Source organism: Vidua chalybeata, unplaced genomic scaffold (assembly GCF_026979565.1).
Source record: "Vidua chalybeata isolate OUT-0048 unplaced genomic scaffold, bVidCha1 merged haplotype W_reject_10, whole genome shotgun sequence".
In the NCBI taxonomy this organism is placed as follows: Eukaryota; Metazoa; Chordata; class Aves; order Passeriformes; family Viduidae; genus Vidua; species Vidua chalybeata.
The window spans coordinates 928,445-950,888 of record NW_026530345.1 but is presented as its reverse complement, the minus strand read 5'-3'; the positions used below and the strand labels follow the sequence as shown (position 1 = coordinate 950,888).

The 22,444-nt window shown below is 57.2% G+C and overlaps 1 protein-coding gene and 1 pseudogene across 1 annotated transcript; both read right to left on the bottom strand.

Annotated features, from left to right (window-relative positions):
- Positions 1-3,313: 3,313 nt before the first annotated feature.
- Positions 3,314-22,339, bottom strand: LOC128783082 (zinc finger protein 436-like; annotated as a pseudogene).
- On the bottom strand, positions 10,146-14,508 carry LOC128783035 (serine/threonine-protein kinase pim-1-like). Its single transcript, XM_053933618.1, has 5 exons — positions 13,784-14,508; positions 13,655-13,705; positions 13,056-13,425; positions 12,649-12,825; positions 10,146-12,361 (listed from the first exon to the last, which is right to left on the bottom strand). The coding sequence occupies exons 1-5, from the start codon at positions 14,321-14,323 to the stop codon at positions 12,222-12,224; spliced, it is 1,278 nt and encodes a 425-aa protein (XP_053789593.1). The 5' UTR covers positions 14,324-14,508; the 3' UTR covers positions 10,146-12,221.
- Positions 22,340-22,444: the final 105 nt, after the last annotated feature.

Below are 22,444 nucleotides of genomic sequence, written 5' to 3'. Positions count from 1 at the left end.
CCTGAGGGTGGAAGAGCAACGAGTGCCAATTGCCACCTCGACAGTGCACCGCTGGCAGTATTGAACAAATCGGGATGCCGTGATCCCATCCACAGAATGATCCGTGAGCTGGAGAGCCAAGGGGTGATCAGCAAAACCCACTCATCCTTCAACAGCCCCTCTTGGCCTGTGCACAAGTCAGACAGAGAAGGGAGATTGTGGACTATCATGCCTTGAATGAAGTGACTCCACCGCTGAGCGCTGCTGTGCCCGACATGCTGGAGCTCCAGTACAAGCTGGAGTCCAAGGCAGCAAAGTGGTACGCCACTGCTGACATTGCTAACGCGCTTTTCTCCATTCCTCTGGCAGCAGAATGCAGGCCTCAGTTTGCTTTCACCTGGAGGGGCGTGCAGTACACCTGGAACCGACTGCCCCAGGGGTGGAAGCACAGCCCCACCAGCTGCCATGGACTGATCCAGGCTGCACTGGCAAAGGGTGAAGCTCCAGAACACCTGCAGTACATCGATGGCATCATTGTGTGGGGGAACTCAGCAATGGAAGTATTTGAGAAAGGAGAGAGGATCGTCCAGATTCTGCTGGAAGCCAGTTTTTGGAGATTGCACATTCCTGAGTAAAACCAGATTTTGAGCCCTCTCTACCTGGTCACCCACAAAAAGAACGATTTCCACTGGGGCCCTGAGCAGCAACAAGCCTTTGCCCAGATCAAGCAGGAGATCGCTCATGCAGTCGCCCTTGGCCCAGTCAGGACGGGACCAGAGGTGAGGAATGTGCTCTACTCTGCAGCCAGGAACAATGGCTTGTCCTGGAGCCTTTGGCAGAAGGTGCCTGCGGAGACTGGAGGCCGACCACTGGGATTCTGGATCCAAAGCTACAGAGGGTCTGAAGCCAAGTACACTCGCACAGAGAAGGGAATCTTGGCCGCCTGTGAAGGAGTTCAAGCTGCCTTGGGGGTGATTGGCACAGAAGCACAACTCCTCCTGGCACCCCGACTGCCGGTGCTGGGTGGATGTTTCAAGGAAAGGTTCCCACATCCTGCCACGCCACCGACACCACACAGAGCAAGTGGATTGCCCTCATCACACAGTGCACCCGTATTGGAAACCAGAATCAGGATTTTGGAAATAAAAACTGGCCAGTAGGTGAAAACTTTGCTCTCAGTGACAAAGAGGAGCAAGAAGAAGTAACACAGGCTGAAGAAACTCCACCATACAACCATCTGCCAGCAGAGGAAACACGCTACGCTCTTTTCACGGACGGTTCCTGTCGCATCGTAGGGATGAACCAGAAGTGGAAAGCAGCCGTATGGAGCCCCACACGACAGGCTGCACAAGCTACTGAGGAGAAGGTGGATCAAGTCAACTTGCTGAACTCAAGGCCGTTCAGCTGGCTCTGTGCAATGCTGAAAGAGAGAAGTGACCAAAGCTCTGCCTTTATACCAATTCATGGATGGCAGCCAATGCTCTGTGGGGCTGCCTGGAAAGGTGGAAAAAGGCCAACTGGCAGCTTAGAGGAAAACCAGTCTGGAATGCTGATGAGTGGAAAGATGTGGCAAGCACATTTCTCTCTCTCAGGATTTTTTATTGAGGTGCACAGAGAGAAATGAAAGAGAAAACAATTTCTATTTCTGCTCCTTGTTTTTCTCTTGTGGAATGTGTTTGGAGAATTGTTTACCCAGAGTGAGCACTTGGTTGGACCATGGTGGATTGTTTGGGCCTGATGGCCAATTGGATCCACCTGTGTCTGGACTCTGGAGAACAGGGGCACGAGTTGTGAGGAGTGAGATATGATAGTTAGAGAAAGTAGCATGTAGTATTTAGTATCCTCTTTTATATAGCATATTAATGTATTATAACATAATTATAATAAAGAAATCATTCAGCCTTCTGAAATGGAGTTAGACATCATCATTCTTCCCATTGGGTTCGCTGACATCTACAACAGAAAGACATTGCCTCTCGGATGGAGAAGGTACCTGTGGAAGTCTGCCATGTAGATGCCAATGTCCACAAGAGTCGGGCTAATGAGGAGCACCGAAACAACGAGCAGGTAGATCAGGCTGCAAAGACAGAGGTGTCAAAGATAGACTTGAATTGGCATCACAAGGGGCAGTTGTTCTGAGCTCGATGGGCTCATGATGCCTCAGGTCATCAGGGCAGAGATGCCACCTATAAGTGGGCACGAGACCGAGGGGTGGATCTAAGCATGGACAGGATTTCTCAGGTTATCCATGACTGTGAGACGTGTGCTGTGAGCAAGGAGGCCAAGCGGGTGAAGCCCCTGTGCTATGGTGGGCGGGGGTCCAAGTACAAGTATGGGGAGGCCTGGCAGATTGACCACATCACACTGCCCCAGACACGCCAAGGCAAGTGCTACGTGCTCACCATGATAGAAGCCACCACGGGATGCTTGGAGACCTCCCCTGTGCCTCACAGCACTGCCCCAACACCATCCTGGGCCTGGAAAAGCAAGTCCTGGGGAGGCATGGCACCCCTGAGAGGACTGAGTCAGACAAGGGGACTCATTTCAAGAGCGGCATTGCCAACACCTGGGCTAGAGAACATGGCGTCGAGTGGGTGCACTGAGACCCGTACTGGGGGTGCTCTGGGACCGAGACTGAGACCGAGGTCGGCATCGGGACCAGGATTGCTCCAAGACCGGTGCTGGGACCTGTACCTGGATTGCTCTGGGACCTCCGAGTTCACTCTGGGGAGCTTTGGCTGCACCCCAGAGCAGCGCTGGGACTGGGAGGGACTGGGAGTGACTGGGAGGGAGCCCTGGGCAGCGTGGGACCCCCTCCGTTCACAACGTTCAGTGCAGTCATCCCGGTCCAAATGATCCCAGTTTGTATGATCCCAGTCTGGATGGTCCTGATCCACATGGTCCCAGTCTCTGCACCCCCAGTCTGTAGGATCCCAGTCCATAGGATCACAGTCCATGTGATCCCAGTCTCTATGGTCCTGTAGGGCACACACTCCAAGGGTCTGGAATTCCAGTTCCCAGTAGGGAAATATGTTCCTGCCCTTGAAGGCAAAGGTCTTAAGAAGGGGCCAAAAGCCAAGTGCAGCAAGATCCTACAGTGACATTTCACTGCCAGCCTTCCTAACTTCACCCATGGTTGTTGTAGCTCCTGCACTGGGAATTAAATCAGGGCAGGGTCTTTGGTGGCAGCTGCCCTGGCTCAAGGGAGACACAGAGAGAGAAAGAGAGCAGGCAAAGAGAGGCAGGAGAGAAAGGATGACACAAACACAATCAGCTGAGAAGGTGGCACTCTGCAAACAGAACTGCAACAGACTGAAAATGAACGGGACAGAAATCAGTAACTCTGAAAGTTTTATTCACTATCAAATACATCCCAGCCACCCAGCTCCACACAATCCCCATCCCACCGCTCCAAATTGGGATCCCACTTCTCCCAATCTCCTTCCAACCCCATCTCAACCTGGCGGCTGTGGAATCAAGTGAGTTTGGCATGGGATTGAGTTTTTCTGAGTTGGGAACAAGCCATTTTGAGGTGGGATTGAGCCCATATGAATTAAAATTGAGTTGTTTTCAGTGGGATTGAGTTGTTTTGAGGTGACCCTCTTGGCTTTTGGAGGGCAAAGAGATGGAGTACACTGCCCAAAATACCTCCAGAACCCACATCTATCCTCCAGAATATTGTCCCCAGCATAGATCACAGGGAATGTGGGTCACCAGGGCTCTGCCCAACCTGGGTCCTGCAGTGGGGGATGGAGCTGGAGCAGCACATGAAGCTCTTCCCGCACTCGGGGCACTCACAGGGCTTCCCTCACCGGTGCCTCCGTTGGTGTTGGGTCAAGGTAGAGCTCTGTGAGAAGCTCTTCCCACACTGGGGACACTCGTAGGGCCTCTCCCCAGTGTGGATGCGCTGGTGGGTGATGAGGTGGGACTTCTGCCTGAATCCCTTCCCACAGTCAGGGCAGCAGAAGGGCCTCTCCTCCGTGTGAACCCGATAGTGCTTGAGGAGATCGGAGCTGGTCTTAAACCTCTTCCCACACTTGGAACACTCGTAGGGCCTCTCCCCAGTGTGGCGCACCTGGTGCTGGATCAGGCTGGAGCTCAGGGTGAATCTCTTTCCACACTTCTCACACTCGTAGGGCCTCTCCCCAGTGTGGGTCCTCTGGTGACTGACGAGGTTTGACTTCTGCTTGAATCCCTTCCCACAGTCGGGGCAGCAGAAGGGCCTCTCCTCTGTGTGACTCCGGTAGTGCAGGAGGAGATCGGAGCTGGTCTTAAACCCCTTCCCACACTCAGAACACTCGTAGGGCCTCTCCCCAGTGTGGGTCCTCTGGTGCACGATCAGCTGGGAGCTGTACCTGAAGCTCTTCCCACACTCCAAGCACTTGTGGGGCTTCTCCCCATCCTGGAGCTGCTCATGGACCACCAGCTCTGAGCTCTGGTTTGATCTCCGGCCGCCTCCCCCAGCCCAGGGTGGGTCTTTCCTCCTCAGATCCCCGTGATCTGCGTTTGCAGCCCCTCCTCGTGCAGCATCTCCGGGGCTTTTCCTCCCCGTTGGGTTCCTGTGCCATGGAGCCGCTCAAAACGGCCTCTTCCACGAGGTTCTGCCATGGGGATTTGTCCTCCCTGCTCTCCATCCTCAGCTCCTGCTCTGGGAGAGGAAGGACAAGGAGAGGGTCTTCCTCTTGCTCGCAGCCTCCCAGGGGCTGGGAATGGGAAATCCTGGTTTGGGGAAAACAAGGGATGAGCATGTTGACTTTGAAGGTCCCTCTGCCCAAGTCCATCTCCAGAAGTCCCCGGCCACCTGGGCTCTATAAAAACCTCCCAAACACCAAGATTCAGCCCTGAAAAAGCCTCCCAGGAGCTCCCCGTCCCTGCTCCCTCCCCTTTGCTGTTCGGGCTTCCCCCCTGTCCCAGCTGCTGGGGGTCACGCTTGGATTGGGGGTCCCCCTTCTCCTCGGTGCCCGCCCTCCCCAGGCTGCTGGGAGTCCCAGCAATGCCAAAAGCTCCCCCCTCTTGGCTCTCCCCATTTAGGGCTGCCGGGGCTTTTTGGGCTCCCGGGCTCCCTTCTCCCCTTCTTCTCTGCTTTGGGCTGCAGCGGCTCCAAGGAGTCCCCCCTGCCCCTCTCCAGGCTCTTGAGGGTGCCGCCCATGGCGGCGCTCCCCCCTCTCTGGGCTCCCCACTTTGGGCTCCTGGGGGACACAGGGCTCTGCTCCTCCAGGCTGCCTCTGCCGGCAGCCGCCACCGGGACCCCCAATGTCCCCCCAAGGGGCCTTTTCTGCTCAGCATGGCAGTTCTTCATTCTTCAAACATCCCCCCAAAAAACCCAACCCAGGGACCCCCCAGGATATCTGGCCCGAGCTCCCCCTCCCCGCTCACCTGCGGGATGGGGGGCGATGATCCCACACGTGGGGGCTGCGAATCCAGGGACGGCTCGACCGCGTGAACCCGCCTGCTGTCCTTGATCCGCCTTTGTCCCTCCTCTTCCTGCCGCTCCTCCTCTTCCGTCCCCGCCCTCCTCCTCCCTAACCCCACCTCCTTCTCATCTTCCATCCATCCCCTTCCATCCCTCCTCTTCGATCCCCCCTCCTCCTTGTCCATTACCCCACCTCCTTCTCCTATTTCCACCCTCCCTCCTCCTCCCTAAGCCCACCTCCTTCTCCTCCTCCATCCCTGCCCTTCCCTCCCTCCTCCTCCTCCCCCAGGAGCAGCGACACCCTCGGTGTCCCGTTCCCGCAGCCCTCGCAGCCCGCGGCAGGAGCGGGGATGGAGCCGGGCCAGGTCGGGATGGGCAGCGCGGGGCTCTCGGCTGCTCCCACCCGCTGTTCCAGGGGGGAACCCGGCCCGGGCAAAAGGAGAGGCAAACTGGGAAAACTGGGGGCTGCACATCCCAACTGGGCCTTGCTGGGGACCCTGCCTGGGCACTGCCAGCCCTTGGGGCTCCTCTCGGGACAGCCGGGAGGGGGGAACGCACAGAGGGCTGGGGGATGCCAGGAGTGGCAGCACTGGGAGGGACTGGGACTGTGCTGGCTTTGTACTGACACCAGACTGGGATCACACTGCCGTGCCAGGGCAGACTGGGATCGCACTGATGGAGACTGGGCTGAGACTGGGCTCATACTGGGAACATACGTGGAACATACTGGGAGTGAGTAGCAGCCTGCAGGGGGCAACTGAGACCATGCTACGGGCAAATGGGATACACTGGGAGTGACTGGGATTATGCTGAGGGTTACTGGGAGCAGCTGTGAGCAACTGGGATCATGGTAGGAGTAACTGGGAGCAACTGGGTGGAACTGGGAGTGACTGGCTGCATGCTGGGGGTGATTGGAAACACCTGGGTTTATAGTGGGATGAACTGGGATCATGCTGGAAGTGACTGGGATCACACTGGCAGTGAGTGCAACTACACTGAGGCTGACTGGGAGTGGTTGTCAGCAAATGGGATCATACTGCAAGGAACTGATTGTGAACTGGGAACATGCTGGAGGGAACTGGGGTACACTGGGAAATACTGGTAGTGACTGGAATGAAAGTGAGGGTGAAAGAGAGCAACTGGAACCATGTGGAGCACAACTGGTTCATCCTGGCAGTGACTGGGAGCACACTGGGCCCATATTTGGATTATACTGGGAGTGACTGGACTCATACTGGCAGTATCTGAGAGCAACTGGGAACACACCCTGCACATCATCCCCCATACTGGGGGTGACTGGGAGCAACTGGGAGCATACTGGGACTGACTGGATAGATCTAGGAAGCAACTGGAACCATGCTGGAGGTAGCTGGGACCATACTGGGAGTGACTGAAAGTAACTGGGATTATACTGGGACCATACTGGGAGTGACTAGGATGATGCCAGGGGCAACTGGGAGAACTGAGAACACACTGGATGAAAGTGGGAGGAACTGGGAGCAAACGGGATCTTGCTGGAAGGAAATTGCATCACCATAGGAAATGACTGGGAGGGACTGAGCTCATACTGGCAGTGACTGGGCTCATACTGGGAGCAGCCACTCCGGGCCCCGGGACCCCCGATGTTCCCCCGAGGGCCATCTGCGGCTCGGCTTTGGAGCCCTGCCAGCTCCAAACATCCCCCCAAAAAACCCCAAACCCAGGAACCCCCCGGCATATTTGGGCTGAGCTCCCCCTCCCCGGGCACCTGCGGGATGGGGGGCGATGCTCCCGGGGCTGCGGCGACTTCAGGCAGCGCCAGGGCCCCGCGATTCCTTCTCTGCTCTTCTCCGTCTGCTCCTCGCTGCCGCTGCGCCTCTTCCTCCCTCCCTCCTCCACCTGCCCCGTTCCCGAAGGCCGAACCGTGAGGGGAAAGGGGGCGAGGAAAGGGCGGGAACCGTGAGGGGAAAGGGGGCGAGGAAAGGGCGGGAACCGTGAGGGGAAAGGGGCGGGGCCAGGCCAAGGCCGGGAACTGTGAGGGGACGCTCTGTGAGGCGGCGCTCTGCAGACAGAACTGCCACGGACTGAAAATGAACGGCAAAGAAATCAGTAAGTCTGAAGGTTTTATTTGCTATCAAATAGATCCCAGCCACGCAGCCCCACAGAATCCCCATCCCACCCCTCCAAACTGAGATCCCACTTCTCCCAGCTCCTCCCAACCCCATCTCACTCTGGAGGCTCTGGAATCGAGAGAGTTTGGCAAGGGATAGAGGTTTTTGAGGTGGGAACAAACAATTTGAGGTGGGATTGTGTTTTATGGCTTAAAATACAGTTGTTTTCAGTAGCATGTGAGTGGTTTTGAGGTGAAAGATGGATCCCTCTTGGCTTTTGGAGTGCAGAGGGATGGAGAAGAGAAAAAAATTAAGGTGAACACAAAAGGAAAAGCAGCCAGCTGTGTTCCCAACATGGATGACAGGGAATGTGGGTGACCAGGGCTGTGCCCAGTGTGGGTCCTGTAGTGGGGGATGGAGTTTTGCTCTTCTCACACTCGGGGCACTCACAGGGCTTCCCTTACCGGTGCCTCCGTTGGTGTTGGGCCCAGGTAGAGCTCTGTGAGAAGCTCTTCCCACACTGGGGACACTCGTAGGGCCTCTCCCCGGAGAGGAGAGCGGGTGATGAGGTGGGAGTTCCTCCTGAATCCCTTCCCGCAGTCAGGGCAGCAGAAGGGCCTCTCCTCTGTGTGAACCCGATAGTGCTTGAGGAGATCGGAGCTGGTCTGAAACCTCTTCCCACACTTGGAACACTTGTAGGGCCGTTCCCCAGTGTGGATCTACTGGTGGCTGACCAGGTTGGAGCTCTGGCTGAAGCTCGTCCCACACTCCCCACACTTGCAGGGCCTCTCCTCATTGTGGATCCTCTGGTGCACGATCAGCTGGGAGCTGTACCTGAAGCTCTTCCCACACTCTGAGCACTTGTGGGGCTTCTCCCCATCCTGGAGCTGCTCATGGACCACCAGCTCCGAGCTCTGGCTCGATTTCCGGCCGCCTCCCTAGCCCAGGGTGGTTCTTTCCTCCTCAGATCCCCGTGATCTGTTTTTGCAGCCCCTCCTCGTGTGGCATCTCCAGGGCTTTTCCCCCCCGTTGGGTTCCTGCACCGTGGAGCCGCTCAAAACGGCCTCTTCCACGAGGTTCTGCCGCGGGGATTTGTCCTCCCTGCTCTCCATCCTGTGCTCCTGTTCTGGGCTGCTCAGGGATGGGTTTGGCCCGTGTCCCTCGAAGCAGCGACTGCCCAAGCAGCTGCGCTGGCCCCGGGCTCTCCTCCCGGCCTGCTGGGCTTTGTTGGGTGGCACAGCCTGTGCCAAGGGGCGGCAAGGGGCCTGCAGGCCCCAGCTCTGGGGGAAACAGAGAACGTCCTGGCCGTGTCCACCGTGCTGCCAGCTCGGCAGTGCAGCACAGCACGGGCTCACGCTCCCTTTTGCTCCCACAGAAGAGCTTGGCAAGTCACACATAAATGCCAGGAATCCTTTGAGCACCCCAAGAATTGTCTGCCCCCAGGATGTGCGCAGGTCCTGCATGATAAGCACGGTAGTGACACTGTTCACTGTGCCATTTCTATGGTCCTGTGCTATGTGGGGTTCCAGTAGTGGAAGGAAAAGAAACAGTAAGTTGTGGCTGATCTCTACCCTCCAACATCTTTAAATGCTGCTGACAGTAAGGGAAGATTCCCAATGAGGCTGCAGTGGAGCTGTGGCCAGTCTGTGGTTGTCCAAAGAACTCTGCTGAGGGCTCTGCTGCTGCCCAGTGCTTTCATTGGCCTCTTCATTGCTGGGCCTTGTCCTGGGGGGCCCGCTGGGGCTGCAGCCAGTGCTGGCTCCCACTGAGGCTGCCAGGCCAAGAGCAGCCCCGGGGGCACAGGGCAGAGGCAGAGCAAGTTCTCAACAGTATTTGGGCCACACAGCTCAGGACAGGACAGTGCTTATTTAGTAGCTCATGTAAAGTTTCATGGTGACACTGATGTTACCAGACAAGCAAATTTGCTGAAGTTCAGTGTTCAAACAAATCCAACCTGATGAAGGTTTGGCTTTGGCCTTGAGGCTTTGCTCTTTGTGTGAGCCCTGTTCTGGATTGATTCCCACTCAGTCTTGGAGCCTGTTTTGGGTGAAGGCTCATCCCGGCCCTGTCCCTTGGCAGTTCTGGGCTCAAAGGCACTGCCGAGGCCACACTGCACGTGACTGGGCTTCAGGGCTCCATTAGCAAAGGGCTTTGAGAAGTTTAAATTACTGTATTTATACTCTTTGGTTTTCTTTATGGAATTCCTTCCCTTTTTTTTAAACTTAATTTTAAAAAAACAAATTCTTTTCCAGTGCTTTTTTCAGTTATTTGAGATAGTGAATGATGGCTGGACCATCGAGGATCTCATCTCGACGGTGGTAGCTCTATTCCCCTTCCTCTCTTTTCTCTCTATTTCCCTTTTCTGTCCCTTCTATTGCATTTGCTGTTGGTACCTAAATAAAGATGCATTTGTTGTGATTCAAGTGATGGTCCCTTGCCATTTGCAGTTTTGCACTTTTGGGATCGGTTAACAAACCATCACAAACACCCCACAAGATTGGATTGTGACAGGTTGTGCGGGATCCTTCGCTCTCTTGGATGGGGGAGGGAGCACGGAAATGGAATCAAGATGAGACAGGGATCAGCCAGCCCCACGCCAGGCAGCGTTTTCTCCTCTGAGAGCTCCTCTGAGCTGAGCGAGCTGGTGAAGCCTGCAGAGCAAATGAGAGCCGGGACTGAGGGAAAGGCTGGCTGGGAAGGAGTCAGATAAACCCGTGTGGGCATTTCCCTTTCCAAGGGGCTCCTGGGGAGACAAAGGAGACAAGAAGGATTCCCCACCTCACGACATCTCCTTTTTCCCTTCAGTAGCCCTATTGCAGCCACTGCATACAAGAGTTTACTTGATCCCCTCGATGCCAGGGAGCACCAAGAACTTGAACCTTGCTGGAGTCCAGCCCTGCCTGCCTGTCACCGAGCAGAGGGGAAAGATGCAGAACCTGGGCAGGGGTTGAGCCAAATTGGCATTTTGCCACTTCTGACTTCCTCCCAGCTTTTGCAGCAGGGCGACAACGCCATCGCTGCAAACCACTCCCTTTGGCAAGGCACACGTGGACCTCGCTGGAAGCTCAGGGCTCTTGAAGGGGCTGCTGCAGTTGGCAACAGGAGCTGTTGTTGAACTTTTCACATTGCTTAACCCCCCCTGCCAAATGCCATCAAGTGGCTGAGGAAGGACACAAAAAGATTACCCTGGAGGAAGGGAGGCCAAAAGCTTGGAAAAGGATGAAAGAAATGCTCTGATCATGATGATGACAAAAAAATAGAACGATTCCTTTCTGACAGCAAATGAACACCCGCCGCCCTCCAGCCCTCCCAGCCTGGCAGGCCGAGCGGAGCCATTTCCATGGCATGAGGTGCTGGCAGCCTGCGGAGAGAAACCAGAGAGCCACGGTCAGTCACAGAAGGCTCCTGTGCCCTGTCCTGCCATGGCCTGTGCCCGGGCCAGGCTGCTGGCTGTGCTCAGAGCCCAAACCTCCCGAGCCATTCTCTGTTTCGAGAGAAGGGCAGCGTGGCAGGCCACGTTCCACCTCCTCCGCTTCAGCACAGCACAGCAGCCTCCTCAGCAGCTGCAAGGGCGGGATGCCCGTGTGCCCGCTGCCCTCTGCCCGAAGCCCTTCTGCCAGCCCAGCTGTGGAGCCGGGTACCCACCTCTGCAGACCTGCTGCCAGGAGAGGAGCCGATCCCACACGAGGTCCTCGTCCTTCTTGAAGGGGATGTCCCTGCAGGCCGTGGCCCCTGGGGTAGCGCTGGCCCTGGATGTGCTCCACGGACGGTGCAGGCGCTTCCCCGTCCGGTCCGGGCACCAGGTGTAATCTTCCTGGGAAAACAAAGAACAATTGCATGGAAGTCAATTCAAAGCAAGATCTGGAAACAAGAAAAACCTACACAGCCTGTCACCGTTTCACGGGCCTGAGGAGGGTCTGACCACTCCATGCGAGAATGAAACCTGTCCACGGGTGGGGAAAAACCCCACCTTTCCCACCCGTAAACGCACCCCTTCCTCGAGGGCCTGCAAAGCAGACCAGCTGGGGCACGGCTTCGGAACCCGTCCCCCTCTGCTGCCACCATCCACATGGATGGATGTTTTGTCAGGCTGGCTGCCCCCGCCCCAGCCCGTGCCAGGCTGGCTGGCAGAAGCTGTCAGCAAGGCCAGGAGCCTGCTCCCCTTCCACAACATCTGTCCCCTGTCCCACCAAAAAGCAGCTCGGCAGCCAGGGGAAAAATTAATATTCCCCAGCGCCGCCGAGCGGGGAACCTGCGGCGCGTGGCCAGGCCGAGCCCTGCCATGCCTGGAAGCACGAGCATCCCCCCGCCCCTGCGCCGGCTGGGGACTCATCTTGATTTCATCGGGGCGCAGAGCGTGTCCTCCAGGAAGGGGCCGCAGCCAAAGCCGCTCGGCTTTGCCCCGCCAGCGGCCAGCTCCAGGATGGTGTTCCCAGCTCCACGTGGTGCTCCAGAAGAACACGCCAGCTGTGCCTCGGCTTGCGGGGACATCCCGATGTCATTGAGCTGCAGGGGGATGTTTCCCCTGTTCCAGTCCGTGGCACCTTCACCGCACTGCCACCACTTCTCCAGTGGCACGGGGAGCACTGAGCCGCTCCCTCCACAACTCGCCGGGGACCAGCGGAAGCATCTCCTCGGCTGCGCTCTCTCCTCCGTGCTGCGGCCGCAGGGAAACGCTCTGGGGTTTTCTTGGAGTGCCACCAGACGCATGCAGCTGGTACTTGCTGGGCCCCTGGATCCTACTGAGCAGAGGGATGGGTCTCTGCTGTCTCCTGGGCCAGGCAGGGCTCCTGCAGCCAAGAATGCTCAAAAAGGTCTTCCAGTGATGGCCTGTCTGCGGGGTCCATGGATAAACACCACCTGATGAGGTGCTGGCACTCTGCAGAGAGAAACCAGAAACCGACGCTCAGCGGGACAAGGCTCCTGTCCATGCTCTCCCACATTCCACAGTGCCCAGGCCACACTAGGAGTGCTCAGAGCTGCAGCCAAAAGCTTCCCATGGATCCTCCCTTCCGGAGGAGAGCAGCACAGAGGCACACGTGCCACCTCCTCCAGCTAAGCCCAGGAGATCAACCGCCTCACTAGCTGCAAGAGCAGGATGCTGATGTGCCAGCTGCCCCCTCCCAGCCCCATTCCTCCTCCTGAGCCTTGAAGGCGCAGCCCCACCTTGAGACACCCGGGGCGGGAAGAAGAGCTGGCCCCGGACGATGTCCTCGTTTGTGTGGAAAGGAAGGTGCCCGCAGATCAGGTGATAGAGCAGGATGCCCAGGGACCAGATGGTGGCTGGCTGGCCATGGTAGCAGCCAAAGAGGATCCACTCCGGTGGGCTGTACTCCGGCGTTCCTATGGGTCACAGGCACAGCTCATCAGGCCGATGCTGCTCCCTCCCTTCCTCCCTCCCTCCCAGCCCGCCCCCGTTCCACAACAGCCAGCCCCTGCCCCGCCGAAAAGCAACTTGGCTGCAGCCGGCTGAAGGAGGATTCTGCACCCTCCCCTCCCTGTCTCCCTCTTCCCCCTCTGCCAGCCAAGGGGGGAACCTCCTCTGCCCGGCTGGGCCCCGGCTTTGGGCTCACCTGACATCCGGGTGTAGAACGTGTCCTGGAGGATCGTGCCGCAGCCGAAGTCGATGAGCTTCGCCTCGCCCGTGGCCAGGTCGACGAGGACGTTCTCGGCCTTGATGTCGCGGTGCAGGACGCCGCGGCTGGTGCAGTGCCGCACGGCCTCCAGCACCTGGCGGAACAGCCCCCGCGCCACGGGCTCCGTCAGGAACCCCCGCTCGTGCAGGAAGTCCCAGAGGTCCTGACAGCGCTGCGGACGCTCCATGACCAGCGCGAAGCCGTCGGGCAGCTCGAACCAGTCCAGGAGCCGCACGACGCCGCGGAAGCCAGGGCACGACACCATCCACAGCAGCGCCAGCTCCAGGGGCACCAGGGCGCCGTTGTGCTGCGGGGGGACCGCGATGCCCTCAGCGGGGCCGATGCTGCGCCGCGCCTTGGCCACCCCCTGCCCGGCCCCGCCGCCGCTCGCCATTGCCCGGCCCGGGACGCTGCGCGGGCCCCGCTCACTCGCCGCTCGCTCCCCTCGCAGCCTTCCGGCTGCCACCCTGCCGGGCCTCGCCTTAGCCCCGCCCGGCACGCCCCGCCGCCTTCTCCCGCTGGCCCCGCTCACTCACCAGCCGCGCCCACTCCGGGATGCGATCGCGGCACACTCGCTTGATGGCCACCTGCAAGCCAAGGCGAGCGCCGGGCTGAGCTCGCTGCCCGCCGCCCGCCGCCCCCTCCGCTCCGGCCCCGTCTCTTACCGGGGCGCCGTCGGCGAGCCGGGTCCCGGAGTAAACGCTGCCGCAGCCGCCGCTCCCCAGCAGCGGGCCCTCCCGGTAGAGCTGCTCCAGGGGAGGCTTCTCCGCCCGTGCGGGCGGCACCGCGCTCCCGCTCTTCTGCCCCGCCAAGCCGAGCGCCCGGCGCGCTGCTGCTTGCCGAGCCGCCCCGGGCTGCGGCGGCTCGGGGCCGGCGGCCGAGCTGACGAGCGGCGGAGCTCGGAGCGGGGAAGCCGCCGGCGACGCTGTCGGCGACGGGGCGGGCGCGGGGCGGCAGCGGGGCGGCTGCGGGCGGAACCGCGGCAGGAGCTTCGTTCGGGGCCGGGGCCTCGGCCGGGGCCGGGCCAGAGCCCGCGCCAGGCGGAGCCAAAAGACCGCGCTGCTCCGCCAGCACCAGAGCGAGCGGCACTTCCAGCGGCGCCACAGCCAGTACGGAGAGAGCCCGGCGGAGGCGGCTCCGCGGCGGGACGGGCAGGGGCGGGCACGGGGCGACCCCGCCGAGGGGCGCCTTGCGGGACGCGGCATCAGCCGGGCTGGGAGAGGCGGGACACAGACGGGACGGGACGGGACGGGAGCGGAGTGAGTGTGAGAGGGAGAAGGGGATGGGGAGCGAGTGGAAAGTCGAGCGGAAAACCGATCGAGAGAAGCGCTGCTGCTGCTGCTGCTGCTGCTGCTGCTGCTGCTGCTGCTGCTGCTGAGGAACCGCCGCAGCTCGCGAACGTTCCTCCGTTGCCTCCGCGAACCCAACGGAGGAGCCGCCGCGCGCCCCGCGGAACGAAAGAGAGAAACAAACAAATGAAACCCCCAAGGAATTCCTATTAGAGAAGTAACCAAATCAAACAATCTAGCAATAAAGAAGAGTGCTGGCTTGTGGCTTCTTTCTTCTTTGGCTGAGGTGTAGCATTTCATGGGGAAGAATTGCCTTTTCTGACAGTTTCCGACAGTTTTTGGACAGGAGTGCAGCATTTAATTTTCATGTAGAAAAGGGAAATCGTGTCATTAAATTCATCTCTTTTCATCCTCTGTTGAGACAGTTGCAGGCTGCCAAAGGACATGGTCTGCAATGTGGAACTTGGGGCCAAGTTTCTTTTTCTGCCAGAGGATGAGGAGGGGAAGTATCCCAGAATCATGGAGTCGTGGCATGGTTTGGCTTGGAAGGGATCTGAAAAATCACACGGCTGCAACCCCCCTGCTGTGGCTGGGCACCCCTTGCACTAGCCCGGCTTGTCTAGAGCTCCGTGCAGCCTGGCCTTGAGCACTGTCAGGGACGGGACAGCCACACCTTCTCTGGGCAACCTGTTCCAGGAGAGTCTTTTTTCTGAATCCCTCACCTAAACCGACTCTCTTTCCATTTGGATCCATTCTCCCTTGTCCTGTCCTTGCCTGCCCTCCTACAAAGCCCCTGTCCAGCTTTCTTGTAGGTTGCCCTCAGGTCCTGGAAGGCCACAGTTGGATCAAGTCTAAGTCTCTTGCCCAGGCTGAAGAAGCCGAGCTGTGTCAGCCTTTCCTTGCAGGAGAGCAGTGTTATAGCTACGTATTATAATATTGGCTTTTGCAAACATCAAAGTGGATTTTATATGTGTGATGTTCAAGTAACTTTGTTCCAAAGATAAAGTTTCTAATTTTGTTGTTAATTAAGCTTAGACATAGTAGTGCAATAGCTGACAGAAGTCTGCTTGTGTTAAAATGCCTGCTTGGATGGGATAACATCCAATGAACACAGGATGAGGACACCTGCTACAGATCTGCCAACGATCAGCACTCACCATCTGAAGGCAGTGTGGACCAAGGCCCGAACTGGAAGTGATAAAGAGAAGGAGCCAAACTCCAGCCAGGAAACACGCATGCTCTGAAAAGGGGGACCCAAGGAGGGGCCATGTAAAATAGTTCCTGGAAAATGTAAACTAGGTTATGGATATGCATAAGGGGCTGTGAATAGGCAACAGGCTGATGTGAGGGAAAAGGTATTTAAGGGAGATCCCCGAAGGTAACAGGGTGCTCTTGGCTGAGTGCCAAGATGCACCTGGCCATAAATAACCTTTGCTCTGTGGTCCTTGTCTCCCATTGTCCTTTATTAAACTTTTTACATTTTCACAGGAGAGTGAACATGTTTTCCACATGGACTACACATGCTTATACACAATTCTAGGAAGACTAGTAATTTTTTTTGACAATGATTGGGTGAATCAACACATAAACAAACTTATCCAATTTGCAACATCTCTTGCTCATAGAAGTTGATTCAATCTTCTTTCTTGATTCAGTCTTCTTGCAGTCTTCAAAGCTCTGTTTGTTCTTGCCAAGGCATTCTGACTATCAAATCTTTTATGCTAATCAGGTCCAAAGTTCATCAGCTCACTTCTGTCCTGGCAGCATGGCTGTGTCTACGCAAGCAGGGAAACACTAACTGAGAGAATTCCACTAAGGTGAAGGCAGCCTCAGCCTCCCGTGACCGAGCTGCCGGGTATGATCTGTCAGATCCCCTTGAAGGAGCCTCTAGTATGTATGCCCAGGGAAGAAATGGGAACCAGGGCTAGAGGGGCCCTGCCTCGAGCCAGGGAGAGGCACGGGAAAACCGGATCTCTGGTCAGCGTGGATCCGATGGCCTGGCACATCAGAGCCACAGAAATATGAAACCTTAGCTGATACTGGTGCGCAGTGTGCCCTGATACCATGGGGACATGTGGGGGCAGAACCTGTTTCCATTGCCGGGCTGACGGGGGGATCGATCACAGCAATTGACCCTGTTGGGAGCCGAGGTGAGCCTGACTGGGAAGGAGTGGCAGAAACATCCCATTGTGACCGGCCCAGAGGCCCCGTGTATTCTGGGCATAGACTTCCTCCAGAATGGCTACTACAAAGACCCAAAGGGACTCAGGTGGGCTTTTGGCATAGCTGCTGGAGAGGCAGAGGACATGAAGCAGTTGAACACCTTGCCTGGACTATCAGAGCATCCATCTGCAGTAGGACTCCTGAGGGTGGAAGAGCAACGAGTGCCAATTGCCACCTCGACAGTGCACCGCTGGCAGTATTGAACAAATCGGGATGCCGTGATCCCATCCACAGAATGATCCGTGAGCTGGAGAGCCAAGGGGTGATCAGCAAAACCCACTCATCCTTCAACAGCCCCTCTTGGCCTGTGCACAAGTCAGACAGAGAAGGGAGATTGTGGACTATCATGCCTTGAATGAAGTGACTCCACCGCTGAGCGCTGCTGTGCCCGACATGCTGGAGCTCCAGTACAAGCTGGAGTCCAAGGCAGCAAAGTGGTACGCCACTGCTGACATTGCTAACGCGCTTTTCTCCATTCCTCTGGCAGCAGAATGCAGGCCTCAGTTTGCTTTCACCTGGAGGGGCGTGCAGTACACCTGGAACCGACTGCCCCAGGGGTGGAAGCACAGCCCCACCAGCTGCCATGGACTGATCCAGGCTGCACTGGCAAAGGGTGAAGCTCCAGAACACCTGCAGTACATCGATGGCATCATTGTGTGGGGGAACTCAGCAATGGAAGTATTTGAGAAAGGAGAGAGGATCGTCCAGATTCTGCTGGAAGCCAGTTTTTGGAGATTGCACATTCCTGAGTAAAACCAGATTTTGAGCCCTCTCTACCTGGTCACCCACAAAAAGAACGATTTCCACTGGGGCCCTGAGCAGCAACAAGCCTTTGCCCAGATCAAGCAGGAGATCGCTCATGCAGTCGCCCTTGGCCCAGTCAGGACGGGACCAGAGGTGAGGAATGTGCTCTACTCTGCAGCCAGGAACAATGGCTTGTCCTGGAGCCTTTGGCAGAAGGTGCCTGCGGAGACTGGAGGCCGACCACTGGGATTCTGGATCCAAAGCTACAGAGGGTCTGAAGCCAAGTACACTCGCACAGAGAAGGGAATCTTGGCCGCCTGTGAAGGAGTTCAAGCTGCCTTGGGGGTGATTGGCACAGAAGCACAACTCCTCCTGGCACCCCGACTGCCGGTGCTGGGTGGATGTTTCAAGGAAAGGTTCCCACATCCTGCCACGCCACCGACACCACACAGAGCAAGTGGATTGCCCTCATCACACAGTGCACCCGTATTGGAAACCAGAATCAGGATTTTGGAAATAAAAACTGGCCAGTAGGTGAAAACTTTGCTCTCAGTGACAAAGAGGAGCAAGAAGAAGTAACACAGGCTGAAGAAACTCCACCATACAACCATCTGCCAGCAGAGGAAACACGCTACGCTCTTTTCACGGACGGTTCCTGTCGCATCGTAGGGATGAACCAGAAGTGGAAAGCAGCCGTATGGAGCCCCACACGACAGGCTGCACAAGCTACTGAGGAGAAGGTGGATCAAGTCAACTTGCTGAACTCAAGGCCGTTCAGCTGGCTCTGTGCAATGCTGAAAGAGAGAAGTGACCAAAGCTCTGCCTTTATACCAATTCATGGATGGCAGCCAATGCTCTGTGGGGCTGCCTGGAAAGGTGGAAAAAGGCCAACTGGCAGCTTAGAGGAAAACCAGTCTGGAATGCTGATGAGTGGAAAGATGTGGCAAGCACATTTCTCTCTCTCAGGATTTTTTATTGAGGTGCACAGAGAGAAATGAAAGAGAAAACAATTTCTATTTCTGCTCCTTGTTTTTCTCTTGTGGAATGTGTTTGGAGAATTGTTTACCCAGAGTGAGCACTTGGTTGGACCATGGTGGATTGTTTGGGCCTGATGGCCAATTGGATCCACCTGTGTCTGGACTCTGGAGAACAGGGGCACGAGTTGTGAGGAGTGAGATATGATAGTTAGAGAAAGTAGCATGTAGTATTTAGTATCCTCTTTTATATAGCATATTAATGTATTATAACATAATTATAATAAAGAAATCATTCAGCCTTCTGAAATGGAGTTAGACATCATCATTCTTCCCATTGGGTTCGCTGACATCTACAACAGAAAGACATTGCCTCTCGGATGGAGAAGGTACCTGTGGAAGTCTGCCATGTAGATGCCAATGTCCACAAGAGTCGGGCTAATGAGGAGCACCGAAACAACGAGCAGGTAGATCAGGCTGCAAAGACAGAGGTGTCAAAGATAGACTTGAATTGGCATCACAAGGGGCAGTTGTTCTGAGCTCGATGGGCTCATGATGCCTCAGGTCATCAGGGCAGAGACGCCACCTATAAGTGGGCACGAGACCGAGGGGTGGATCTAAGCATGGACAGGATTTCTCAGGTTATCCATGACTGTGAGACGTGTGCTGTGAGCAAGGAGGCCAAGCGGGTGAAGCCCCTGTGCTATGGTGGGCGGGGGTCCAAGTACAAGTATGGGGAGGCCTGGCAGATTGACCACGTCACACTGCCCCAGACACGCCAAGGCAAGTGCTACGTGCTCACCATGATAGAAGCCACCACGGGATGCTTGGAGACCTCCCCTGTGCCTCACAGCACTGCCCCAACACCATCCTGGGCCTGGAAAAGCAAGTCCTGGGGAGGCATGGCACCCCTGAGAGGACTGAGTCAGACAAGGGGACTCATTTCAAGAGCGGCATTGCCAACACCTGGGCTAGAGAACATGGCGTCGAGTGGGTGCACTGAGACCCGTACTGGGGGTGCTCTGGGACCGAGACTGAGACCGAGGTCGGCATCGGGACCAGGATTGCTCCAAGACCGGTGCTGGGACCTGTACCTGGATTGCTCTGGGACCTCCGAGTTCACTCTGGGGAGCTTTGGCTGCACCCCAGAGCAGCGCTGGGACTGGGAGGGACTGGGAGTGACTGGGAGGGAGCCCTGGGCAGCGTGGGACCCCCTCCGTTCACAACGTTCAGTGCAGTCATCCCGGTCCAAATGATCCCAGTTTGTATGATCCCAGTCTGGATGGTCCTGATCCACATGGTCCCAGTCTGTGCACCCCCAGTCTGTAGGATCCCAGTCCCCATGATCCCAGTCTGCATGATCCCAGTCCCCATGATCCCAGTCTCTATGGTCCTGCAGGGCACACACTCCAAGGGTCTGGAATTCCAGTTCCCAGTAGGGAAATATGTTCCTGCCCTTGAAGGCAAAGGTCTTAAGAAGGGGCCAAAAGCCAAGTGCAGCAAGATCCTACAGTGACATTTCACTGCCAGCCTTCCTAACTTCACCCATGGTTGTTGTAGCTCCTGCACTGGGAATTAAATCAGGGCAGGGTCTTTGGTGGCAGCTGCCCTGGCTCAAGGGAGACACAGAGAGAGAAAGAGAGCAGGCAAAGAGAGGCAGGAGAGAAAGGAGGACACAAACACAATCAGCTGAGAAGGTGGCACTCTGCAAACAGAACTGCAACGGACTGAAAATGAACGGGACAGAAATCAGTAACTCTGAAAGTTTTATTCACTATCAAATACATCCCAGCCACCCAGCTCCACACAATCCCCATCCCACCGCTCCAAATTGGGATCCCACTTCTCCCAATCTCCTTCCAACCCCATCTCAACCTGGCGGCTGTGGAATCAAGTGAGTTTGGCGTGGGATTGAGTTTTTTTTAGGTGGGAACAAGCCATTTTGAGGTGGGATTGAGCCCATATGAATTAAAATTGAGTTGTTTTCAGTGGGATTGAGTTGTTTTGAGGTGACCCTCTTGGCTTTTGGAGGGCAAAGAGATGGAGTACACTGCCCAAAATACCCTCAGAACCCACATCTATCCTCCAGTATACCTCCAGAACCCACATCTATCCTCCAGAATATTGTCCCCAGCATAGATCACAGGGAATGTGGGTCACCAGGGCTCTGCCCAACCTGGGTCCTGCAGTGGGGGATGGAGCTGGAGCAGCACATGAAGCTCTTCCCGCACTCGGGGCACTCACAGGGCTTCCCTCACCGGTGCCTCCGTTGGTGTTGGGTCAAGGTAGAGCTCTGTGAGAAGCTCTTCCCACACTGGGGACACTCGTAGGGCCTCTCCCCAGTGTGGATGCGCTGGTGGGTGATGAGGTGGGACTTCTGCCTGAATCCCTTCCCACAGTCAGGGCAGCAGAAGGGCCTCTCCTCCGTGTGAACCCGATAGTGCTTGAGGAGATCGGAGCTGGTCTTAAACCTCTTCCCACACTTGGAACACTCGTAGGGCCTCTCCCCAGTGTGGATCCTCTGGTGCTGGATCAGGCTGGAGCTCAGGGTGAATCTCTTCCCACACTGTCCACACTCGTAGGGCCTCTCCCCAGTGTGGGTCCTCTGGTGACTGACGAGGTTTGACTTCTGCTTGAATCCCTTCCCACAGTCGGGGCAGCAGAAGGGCCTCTCCTCTGTGTGACTCCGGTAGTGCAGGAGGAGATCGGAGCTGGTCTTAAACCCCTTCCCACACTCAGAACACTCGTAGGGCCGTTCCCCAGTGTGGATCATCTGGTGCACGAGCAGGTTGGAGCTCTGGCGGAAGCTCTTCCCACACTCCCACACTCGTAGGGCCTCTCCCCAGTGTGGGTCCTCTGGTGCCTGCTCAGCTGGGAGCTGTACCTGAAGCTCTTCCCACACTCTGAGCACTTGTGGGGCTTCTCCCCATCCTGGAGCTGCTCAGGGACCACCAGCTCTGAGCTCTGGCTCCATCTCCGGCCGCCTCCCCAGCCCAGGGTGGGTCTTTCCTCCTCAGATCCCCGTGATCTGCGTTTGCAGCTCCTCCTCGTGCGGCATCTCCGGGGCTTTTCCTCCCCGTTGGGTTCCTGCACCATGGAGCCGCTCAAAACGGCCTCTTCCACGAGGTTCTGCCACGGGGATTTGTCCTCCCTGCTCTCCATCCTCAGCTCCTGCTCTGGGAGAGGAAGGACAAGGAGAGGGTCTTCCTCTTCTTCGCAGCCTGCCATGGGCTAGGAATGGGAAATCCTGGTTTGGGGAAAACAAGGGATGAGCATGTTGACTTTGAAGGTCCCTCTGCCCAAGTCCATCTCCAGAAGTCCCCGGCCACCTGGGCTCCATAAAAACCTCCCAAACACCAAGATTCAGCCCTGAAAAAGCCTCCCAGGAGTTCCCCGTCCCTGCTCCCTCCCCTTTGCTGTTCGGGCTTCCCCCCTGTCCCAGCTGCTGGGGGTCACGCTTGGATTGGGGGTCCCCCTTCTCCTCGGTGCCCGCCCTCCCCAGGCTGCCGGGAGTCCCAGCAATGCCAAAAGCTCCCCCCTCTTGGCTCTCCCCATTTAGGGCTGCCGGGGCTTTTTGGGCTCCCGGGCTCCCTTCTCCCCTTCTTCTCTGCTTTGGGCTGCAGCGGCTCCAAGGAGTCCCCCCTGCCCCTCTCCAGGCTCTTGAGGGTGCCGCCCATGGCGGCGCTCCCCCCTCTCTGGGCTCCCCACTTTGGGCTCCTGGGGGACACAGGGCTCTGCTCCTCCAGGCTGCCTCTGCCGGCAGCCGCCACCGGGACCCCCAATGTCCCCCCAAGGGGCCTTTTCTGCTCAGCATGGCAGTTCTTCATTCTTCAAACATCCCCCCAAAAAACCCAACCCAGGGACCCCCCAGGATATCTGGCCCGAGCTCCCCCTCCCCGCTCACCTGCGGGATGGGGGGCGATGATCCCACACGTGGGGGCTGCGAATCCAGGGACGGCTCGACCGCGTGAACCCGCCTGCTGTCCTTGATCCGCCTTTGTCCCTCCTCTTCCTGCCGCTCCTCCTCTTCCGTCCCCGCCCTCCTCCTCCCTAACCCCACCTCCTTCTCATCTTCCATCCATCCCCTTCCATCCCT

Excerpts from the sequence above, each read along its gene's own strand:
- LOC128783035 (XM_053933618.1), bottom strand. The coding sequence starts at position 14,323 with ATGCCGCGTCCCGCAAGGCGCCCCTCGGCGGGGTCGCCCCGTGCCCGC. Across the intron at positions 13,426-13,654 it reads TCCCGGAGTGGGCGCGGCTG|CACAACGGCGCCCTGGTGCC; the intron begins GTGAGTGAGCGG and ends GTCCCCCCGCAG. Across the intron at positions 12,362-12,648 it reads CCCGCCCCGGGTGTCTCAAG|AGTGCCAGCACCTCATCAGG; the intron begins GTGGGGCTGCGC and ends TTCTCTCTGCAG.